This window comes from Chrysochloris asiatica, unplaced genomic scaffold (genome assembly GCF_000296735.1).
Source record: "Chrysochloris asiatica unplaced genomic scaffold, ChrAsi1.0 scaffold00215, whole genome shotgun sequence".
NCBI classification, from domain to species: domain Eukaryota; kingdom Metazoa; phylum Chordata; class Mammalia; order Afrosoricida; family Chrysochloridae; genus Chrysochloris; species Chrysochloris asiatica.
Genome location: NW_006408733.1, coordinates 2,845,758 through 2,855,934, shown reverse-complemented (window position 1 = coordinate 2,855,934; position 10,177 = coordinate 2,845,758). Strand labels below are relative to the sequence as shown.

Below are 10,177 nucleotides of genomic sequence, written 5' to 3'. Positions count from 1 at the left end.
GAAGATGATGCATGGAGGGGATTGGAACCATGGCAATGAAATGATATACGATGGAATGAATGTAAAACTAAAGTTCTCTCATGTAAACTACAATATAATTCACAATAAAACATTAAAAATAAAAAAGTTCAGCTTAGCATAGTGCCTCACATAAGAGAAATGCTCACAATGGAGTTGTGAACTCCTGTCCACACTGGATATGGAAAGAAAATACAAAGATAAGCTAACACTCCAACCACAGATGGTAGGCAATGGACTCAGTTTGACACATCCTCCAGTGGGTCTAGATCTTTCTCAAAATCAAGGGTTTTTGTCTGTAATGCTGTCTCAGAATATCTTTCCACAAGGCCAGGATGCACTCCCTCTGTTGTATGGGGAACCAAGGCAGAAGTGGACACCCCCACCCCACCTAAAGCTTGTTTTGGGGAATGCTTGTGTATGTTAGTGACTGAAAGCTTTTAACCTGAAAGATAACTCTTTAAGATGTCATTTATAAAATCAGTCTTCACTTCACTGCTTTCAAGAACAGGTTTTCTTTATTTGGGTTTAGTTTAGTTTAGGAAATGGGGGTAAGTTCAAAAGTATTGCTGCAAAATCATAGAAAGCTTTATTAAACAAAAATATCAAAATGTGAAGCTATTGTTTCTTGACATCTCCTCCATCTAAGTCTACTCACTTCTGAAGGTGGTGTTTCCATCTCTCTAACCCTTCCCTGAAGAATTCTGCTTGTTTCAGTTCATGCCGTGTAGAAATAGCAGTTTTAGCATCCTCGAGAGACATGAAATTGTGTTCCTTTTAAATGTTCTTTGGGATTTAGGAACAGAAAGAAGTCTGGAGGAGCAAGATCAGGCAGTAGGGTGGATGGGGGGGGGGGTATGCTTTCCCAATGAAATTCTTATAGGACAGCTCTTGCTACACCATCCAGGAATGAGCAGGTACACTGTTTGATAGAAAAAAAAATTCCTCACCACCACTTCCTGGCCTGTTTCTCACCAATGCAGTATTTCATTTTCTTTAAATTTTTTTCCTAATAAGCTCTCATTATTGTCCTGTGTCTTCTGAGAAAATCTATCAAGAATACCCCATGGGGATCTCTGGAAACAGTTGCTATACCTTCAGAACAGACCTCTGCCTTGAATTTAACTAACAAGCACATCTTCTATTTTTACTGGATCCTTTTTTTGTGTGTGTGAAGGTACCTTAACGAGACTAAGACAAATGTATTATTACTGAGAGAACTTGTCTGCAGCTATCCACGGATCAGAGTATTTAAATGCATTATGTTTGGAATAAACCCATGCACGTATGGACTGGACCCTTATAGTAGTAATACTTTTTGACTTACTCTTGTACAGAGTAGTTTTAGCTCCATTCTTTTAAAAAGAAAAAAGTGTTAATTTGAGATGTATAAAGTAGAAAATGGAAGCTTGATGTATTTTCATCAAGTACAGTGTGATTTTTTCCAGTCTTTTACTACTTCAGAATCCTTCATCTGATATTTAAAATGGATTTATGTTGAGTCATTTCTTTCTCTTTTGCTGGTGAACCAGAAGATCATGAGATGATTCTGCAGAAGCAGTAGCATTACGTTCGATTTCTTTTGTATATATCAGATAAGAGGTCTGCAGAGGGAGGGAGTCCGCCCACAAATTTTGTATGGTGACGGCAGTATGTTATCACTGATGCGACATTTATTAGTTATAAAACATCTTCCACAGGACCCAGGGCGTTTTTATGAAAAGTGACTATAAAAGGAACATGCTAATTTTGGCATTCCTGAAACTTTTGTTTTTGTTTCCTTTTTAATGTTTAAAGAGTACTAGTTGCAAAAGGGTTCCAGGGATGATGTCATGACCACATGGATGTTAATGCAAATATTTGAAAGTAGGATTTCTAAATGTGCAATTAGGCAGGCAAAAGAAAATTCTGAGGTTCAGATCAGCTTAAGACTTGAAATTGTCCTCACTAAACCAAAGTTTCTGGTTAGTAGAGAGCTGAGGAACAAAAATAGTACAAGAGGCTGACTCTGATAAATATTACCATAGTTGTTGGTGAGTACCCTCAAGTCTAGGAGGGAGGGAAAGGCAGCAGCTGCAGAGAGTCTCCTGTTTGCCCCCAGATGCATGGCCTCTTTGCTAACAGTAGTCCATATGCACTTTCTGTGATAGGTCAGCAGGTGGGCATCAGTGAAACAGTCCTTCCAAGAAGTTAATATGGAAAAAGTCTGCTGCAAAGCTTTATTTTCTGAAATGTTCATAGTATTTTTATATTTTGATAAGGAATGTTTGTCATGTTGTAGAGAATGAAAATAGAGAAGGATTAGGGACCTGGGAGCACTGGAAATAAGCCTGAAAGTTTCTAGCACTAGCCAAGCAACAAGGTTTGACCCTCTATATTTGTTCCATCTCTTACTATATATTCTACTTTTATGCTTGAAAATATTGGGGAAGTTATTTCTTATTATAAATTATTATCATGTTACATGTATACGTAAAACTGTATACTTTGTTAATATACGTGATTATAGCAGTGTTCTATTATTATCATGATATTTTTTCTTTCAAACATCAATGACTTCTTTTCCTAGAGCAATAATGAAATTTCACAGTATGAAAATGGAAGAAATCAATAAAATTATTCGTGACCTTTGGCGAAACACTTACCGTGGACAAGGTAACGTGGTACACCTTGAATTGTCTTTCTAAAGCCATGCCCTCTGTGACTTCTCATCATGCCAGTGTTAGCTCCCTGGACCTTTTTCTGAGCATCTCTCTGAGGTTTTCTGAGAATTCTTATCTTGACAACATCTTGTAGCAAGAAGAAAATGCAAAGTTTCTATGCCAAAGCCTGGTAGGACTCACAGAGTTGGCTGTGGTATACATTATATTTAGCTGATGACATAATGGGTTCTGTTGCCATGTAGACAGGGATAAGCTGAAATGCGATAAAAAGGAAACACTTAGTTTCCAACATCAGGAGGAAACACTTAGTAGAGGAACTAAGAAAGGCAGAGCTGAAGACGAGGGTTGGGCATCTGAGGTGCTTCCGGCCAGGACACCAGGCTCCTAAATCCTCCCAGCCAAAGATACAGGTTCCAAACCAGACAGTAATTCCCATCTTTATGGATCACCCTCACAAGTTGCTCCTACACTTAACTGATACTGTATTTAAGTGACAAAAGGCTGCAGAGTATAGGTTCCTCTGAAATCTTCTTGTCTCTCTGTCAGATATTGAATACATAGAAATTCGGTCTGATGCTGATGAAAATGTATCAGCTTCTGATAAAAGGAGGAATTACAACTACCGTGTGGTGATGCTAAAGGGAGACACAGCCTTGGATATGCGAGGACGATGCAGTGCTGGACAAAAGGCAGGTATCTCAAGGGCGTAGGTGCCAACTTTATACTGAGAATTTCAAGACAGAAGCAAATGTTGGTGCAGTGGGAGCACGCCAGGCTGCCCTTACAGGGAGACACTCCTTACAGCGCACCTACTAACATGTGAAGTGAATCTGGCTCAGCCACAACCATGAAGTTCCAGTGTAAAGCATCATGTCCTGCTACATTAGATAAAGTGGGCTTTTAGGAAAAGGGCCTGAAACAATCATAAAAGTAGAAAAAGGATCTGAAAATCCTTCATTGTTTCCCAGCACTTCTTATCAGGATACATCCTAGTGTATCATCAGTTATTGTTGTTGTTACATGCCATCAAGTCGATTCCGACCCATAGCGACCCTGTATAGGGTTTCCGATTAGGCACACCATTATTCACCACCAAGAGGAAAAAACGCTGGCAAATGTAGTTATAAAATGCCTCCTGCTTTCAGGTCACAATGTGTGTGTGGTGAGGTGGGAGGACAGTGGGGGTTTGTTTTAACAAGAATCAGTGACAATACAGTACTAGCAAACCAGGATCCTAGGTGGAGACTTTACAATATACAAGAGGGTCTGATGAGAAAGCTGCTCTGTTTTAGGACCCCGTTCTACCGTAGCCTAGCCTCTGGGCCTGCAGTCCATCTGAAAGAAGGCCTTGATACCACAAGATACCGCCCCCCCACACACACACTCTCTGTATATGTATATAGGCTTAGCTGCTAGGTCTGGCCACCTGAGGTTCTAGGAGGACAACTAGTTTGGATATGGAACAGGGAGCAACGTCAGAAAAGGAATGAAATTTTAAGAGTCGAGAAAATAAGACTTGCATTCTTGGTAACAAGGCTTGATCCTTTCACTCAAAGTACCGCAGATTCTTGAGCTTCCAGAAGACTGTACCTGATATGCAAACCTGATTTTCTTAGCAAAATTTTTACATTTACGAAATGGATGCCCGTATTACCTGAGTTATTTGCATAAACAGTTTTCAGTTTTTACTTAAAGAATGCTCCATGTATGTTGTATTACATTGTCAGCCCAGACAGATTATTCATTGCAAGTGACAGGCTGAGATCATTGATACCAATTTTTAGGCATCTGCAGATTATTATCTTAACTGTAGTCTTCAGAAATGAAAAATGACAACTTTATGATCTATAATAGGTTTCCCCTCCTTGCTTTGGTGATTTTTAGTAGTAATTTTGAGTGAGAAAATGCAGAGTTTGAAACATGGTTCTCTGAATTGAAAGTACTTTCAGAGCAAAATCAGATTTCCTAAGTCATAAAATTAAAAGTAATTGGTTCCTTGAGGGAGTCGGGAGAGGATAAACAAAGGGTTTGGTGGATGTGGGCTAGGAATTCAAACCAGACCCCGCTCTGCCTACCACTGACTTTAGCTGAGGCCCTCTAAGGCAGCCTGAGCCTGCAACTCAGGGGTTGAGCTGCCCCAAGAAGGTGGCAGCCGTGGGATTCAAAAGAAAGGAAGGCCATTTCCATCCTCTAAAGAGCTTCTGCAATCCGCTGGCCTGTCCTGGACATGAGAAACTGTAAACTGCTGTAAAACCTACCAATTCACTCACTGTTACTCTCACATGTTCAGGGACTGTTGGTAGGATTTCTGAGGAGCAGATGGTGGGTTTGAATCTCTGGCATTGCGGTAAGCAATCCAGTGCTTATCCTACAGTGCCACACCAGCATTCCAGTTCAGGGGTTGATGAAGGTTTATACTCAATCGAAAGTCTGTATTCCCCTAGAATAGTACTGTATTCAGTTCTGTATCAGTTGCACTGTAAATGGCTTAAGCTGGGTTTAGGAATTTAAGAATTAGATTTTTATGAATCATGGAAGTGTCTAATTGTTTCAGTTGTTTGGATTTCCTACAGATAAAGGGTTAAATAAAGTCATATGTCTGTTCCACTAATAACTTTGGCCCATGATTATTTCCTCTTTTTTTCCTCTCAGAATTATACACACAGACATGTTAAGTGTGGGTAAGAGTGGATACCTGGTGCCGCTTTTGGAGCACAAAATAAGGGGCCATTTTAAAGATGACTTGCAGGAAAAAAAGTCTCTGCAAGACTTTGGAAAATGTAAGGTTTTCAAGATTTTAAAAATAATTATCAGGAAAATAAGGTGTTTTTTTTTAAGGTGTTAATCACATATCAGTATCAGACTTTTTGTTTCAGGTAAATAGTAATGCTGTATCAAAACCTCTTTCAAAGCTGTGATTTCAAGTTTTCTTATAGCTGATGTGATATTTTTCTTATGGGATCAGCATTGCTTTTAGCATTTCGTTTTGTTTTGTTTCTCCATTGCAAGTGACAGGCTAAGATAATAGCTAATGGTCCACCTTCTGGGGACTACAGGGTTTGATCACAATGCCAGGCTCCTCCAAAAGGTGAGATTTCCCTAAGAATAGTGACACTTCCCAGCCTTTTCCTTCTCAGGAAATCATGCCAACTCCGTGCCTTCCTCAAAGCGGGATATGAAGAAATCTGAAGCACAGCTCAGTTTGGGTGGTCTTTTCCAGGTCTTAGCTTCACTCATCATCCGCCTGGCCCTGGCTGAGACATTCTGCTTGAAGTGTGGCATCCTTGCTTTGGATGAGCCAACAACAAATCTCGACCGAGAGAACATTGAATCACTTGCACATGCTCTGGTTGAGTAAGTATCTCAAATCTTCAAGCATTCATAATGGTTTTTAAAGTAAGACCCAGAGTTCTGTGGTGAAAATCCTCTTTAGATGAGTCCTACTTAATGAAGCTGCTTGGTGCCAGGCTGCAAGCTTTAACTAGTAATTCTACAGAGTCCCTGAAAAGTAACTAGATGGTGACCAACAGCCCTAGACATACCTGTGTCTCCCCAGGTGTGTTCATAGGGAAGGTCGTGGTGAAGCATCTTGACTTAGTTTGGTTTCCCTGTAACCCACATACCATGTTCAGGAGTTAGTATGACTACTAAGACATCTGTAGGTGGCAGTGGGTTTAGGACCGTCTGCCTTCTCTAGCTTTCCACATGTGTCAACCAGCGACTATCAGGAATGACAGAGCTCTTACTCTAACAACATTGTTGATAAGTGCCATCAAGTCAGTTCCAACTCATAGTGATCCTGTAGAGAACTTCTAAGGAGCAACTGGTGGGTTTGAACTGCTGAACTGGAAGTTAGCAGTCCAGTGCTTATCCTACAGTGCCACACCAGGACTCCTTCAAGTAGCATAGTGATTAAGTAGAATCCAGTGGGGGTACAATTACACACACCCTGTACCAGGTTCACCTGTAGCAGACCTAAGAGTCCAGGAATGGGCAGTCCTGACTTCAGGATTGTGTGGCAGGGAAAGGCACCCTCTCAGAGGTAGTGAAGGTGTTTTAAGAACTCCTGGCTCCAGGTAGACTCTGGCAGTGAGAATGTTTCCTCTCTGATCAGAGGGTTTGAGCCAGAAGGAAATGTGAGCAGCTACAGAACCATCTTTCTCAAACCATCTCTCAAGAGTCTTGTGTGACCAGTAAATAAGGGATATCCAGCTCCAGGCAAAAGATAAATAAGTAGTTGATTAAAAGTATTAAGTCTTTCATGTTTCAGTCTCATAGCTGGCTCCCTCAGCCTAGAGATAATGAGCAAAAATGTGCCCAGTCCACCCACTCATGTCCCGTATTTCATAGTAATGATGCATCTAGTTACTGGTGGTAACAGATTCTCAGTAGACCAGCTGCTAAGAAGGCACTAGGGACTGCATCTGTTATTCCCCTTGCGTACAGTCTGAGTCTGTCTTTAGAGATTGAATTCACGTTGAGCAGTTAAGTATTAAAAGAAAGCTCAATAAAACATTCCACCTGATGTAGTGAAGAACTTTTGTGATCTGCAAGAGACTAGAACAGGTATTCTTACTAGTCCCTAAGCCCCGGACCTAGGTGAGGAGCCAAGCCATGCAACCCCAACATCTGGAGAGAAAATGGGACCCCACCCCCCCACACCTAGTTGGGCTTTGAAGACTTGGGCCCACTCTCGCCTCCCACTTCCTGCAGGACAGCCAAAGGCCATGACACATGGAACAGGAAAAGCTTGGTTGTCACACAGAGCATGCGTTCCTGTGTCTGACGATTCTCAGGGCCTTTTTCAAATATAAGAAAGGGCTATGATCATTAGTAATAAAACATTCTCAATATATTGTTTCAGGATAATAAAGAGCCGTTCACAGCAGCGTAATTTCCAACTTCTTGTAATCACCCACGATGAAGATTTTGTGGAGCTTCTAGGGCGTTCTGAGTATGTGGAGAAATTCTACAGGATTAAAAAGAACATGGATCAGTGCTCAGAGATTGTGAAATGTAGTTTAAACTCTTTGGGATCTTCTCTTCATTAAAAATACTCAAAATGTAAAGAAATGCTATAGAAACACACGTCTGCAGACAACTACTTTTTTTTTTGGTATCAACTGAGTCTAATATAAAAGTCTTTAAAGAGCTTTGTGTCTGAAGACTTCAATTTTTTTTTTAACTTTTTATTGTGAATTGAGTGCAGGTTTGCAGAGCAGATCATCAGCTTTACATTCAACAGTCATTCACTTCATTTCATCTCAATTTCAATCCCCTCCACGTGACATCAGTTATCCCACTAACTCCTTGTGTTTCTTGTTTCCATGCCTCCTCCCTCTCCCTTCTGAATGTCCCTGGGGAAATGGCTGCCCATTTCTGTGGTGTACATACCTCACAGGTGGTGGTGTCACCCTATCGCTATTGCTTTGGTTAAAAATTGAGCCTGAAGAGTGACCAAGAACCATAGTCTCAGGGTTCCAGAATCTTCTAATGTGATCCCTTTGAGAGCAGTTGGCAATGGTGGCCTGGCACCATCTGGTTCCTCTGGTCCTCTGGTCTCAAGGTCATGGAAACGTATTCACAAAAATCACTAATCCACTGAACCAATAGTTTCCAAGTGTCTTCAGTTTTCATCATTCTTCTGCATATGGAGGGACCAGTAGCTGCACCTTAGATGGCCACTCATGAGCTTTTAAGATCCCAGTAGCTAACCACCAAAGAAGGATGAAGACTACCATCTTTGTAGACCATTCAGAGTGTCCCCAAGATCAGAGTCCTGAATCCCCAAGCCCAGCAAATCATTCCCTCTTAAGTGTTTTGATAATGTTAAGACATTTTCATAGTTTTGCCTCCTGTATGTGGCGCCATTGGATGAAGCATTGACCAAAAGTTCAGTTTAAATAACAAGGTGAGTGGTTCAAACTCACCAGCTGCTCCTTAGACACCCTATATAGGGTCACTGTAGGACCTGACTCGACAGCACTTAACAACAAACAACAGTGCTCCACCACAAGGAGCCTTGGTAGCATAGTGAGTTATGTGTTGGGCTGATAACCACAAGGTCAGCAATTTGAATCTATGAGCCACTCTGCAGGAGAAAGATGAGGCTTTCTATTCCCATAAAGATTTACAACCTCAGAAACCCTATACAGGGACTCTATGAGTCAGGACCAATTAGCAGCAGCAGCATATGCCATCACATTCATGAATCTGTCTGCGGTAGTCACCAAATTAGCATACTCCTGATAAAGGCGGTAGAAGGAAAAACGGGCTAGCGTCATTCAGAGAACAGATCCACAAACCAAACCTACTGCCACCGAGTCAATTCTGAGGCATAACCACCGGTGGAACAATGTCAAACCACTCCATAGGGTTTTCAAAGCTATTTCGGTAAAAGCAGACTGCCTCATCTTTTCCCTGTGGAGTACCTGGTGGGCTCAAACTGCTGACCTTGCAATTAGCTGCCTGGTGCTTAACCCACTGCACCACCATGGCTCCTGGAATACAATCCAGAGATTCCAAAATGAAGTTAGAGTAGATCAATGCTAGTTGTGTATTAAAAGTAAGAATATACAATAACTAAGATGTTTTTATCCCAAGAATACAGGAATATTTCACATTAAGCATGTTCACAAATCACCATAATAAAGTCAAAGAGGGAAAAAAAAATCGGTCAACAACTAAGACATTTGATAAAATTCAACATATAACTTTAGTAAACTCAAATAATAGAATATATTTACCATCGTATCGCAAGAAAAGAATATGAAAACTAGGACATCTTTCAACATGCCATTGCAACAAGCAATGAAAGGCAAAACAGGGTACATGAAACAGAAGTATCACTTGCGAATTGAAACAGACCTTGCAGTTTTTAGCTCTCCTGTTTCCCCCTATGGACAGGACTTCAATCCTTTTTTTTCCCCCCCAACTTTTTATTGTGAATTGAGTGAAGGTTTTAAAGAGCAGCTCATCAGTTTTACATCCTATAAATCCTATACTTTACTTCATTACATGGTTGTAATCCTCTTTTCTTCATACTCATTTGTTTGGTGAACTCATCCAGTCTCATCAATTTAAAACTCTCACCTTAGTTTCAGTTCTCCCAGAAGCAGAACTTGGAACAATGATTCAAGTGAAAGTAACCAGTAGGTGATGGGAGAGAATATCTAGGGATGGGAAACAAACATTGAAGGGTATGTTGTTAAACCAGCTGTCATCACAATTGGAGCTTGTGGTGGTTGAAGTTTTGTGCCAACATGGCTGCACCAGGATTCTCTGCGGCTCAGTAGTTAAGATGTAGTTATCATCTCCAAGATGCGACCTAGTATCCCCATGATGTGACTTTATGTGATCAGTGCTGATCTGATGTAATTATCCTATGTGTTATAAATCCTCACTTCTATCATGGAGTCCTGGTATGGACAGAGGATAAGCACTAGACTACAAAGTCGGTTTGAATAGCAAAGTTGGCGGTTCAAATTCACCATCCG

At 40.9% G+C, this 10,177-nt stretch overlaps 1 protein-coding gene across 1 annotated transcript in view; it reads left to right on the top strand.

The window, feature by feature from the left end:
* The window catches only part of RAD50 (RAD50 homolog (S. cerevisiae)), a 112,985-nt gene extending 105,134 nt beyond the window's left edge, over window positions 1-7,851 (top strand). The window contains exons 22-25 of the mRNA XM_006872920.1: window positions 2,588-2,673; window positions 3,228-3,370; window positions 5,902-6,035; window positions 7,546-7,851. Coding sequence (XP_006872982.1) covers window positions 2,588-2,673; window positions 3,228-3,370; window positions 5,902-6,035; window positions 7,546-7,732 — 550 coding nt within the window. The 3' untranslated portion in view covers window positions 7,733-7,851. The remainder of the gene's footprint in view (window positions 1-2,587; window positions 2,674-3,227; window positions 3,371-5,901; window positions 6,036-7,545) is intronic.
* Window positions 7,852-10,177: the final 2,326 nt, after the last annotated feature.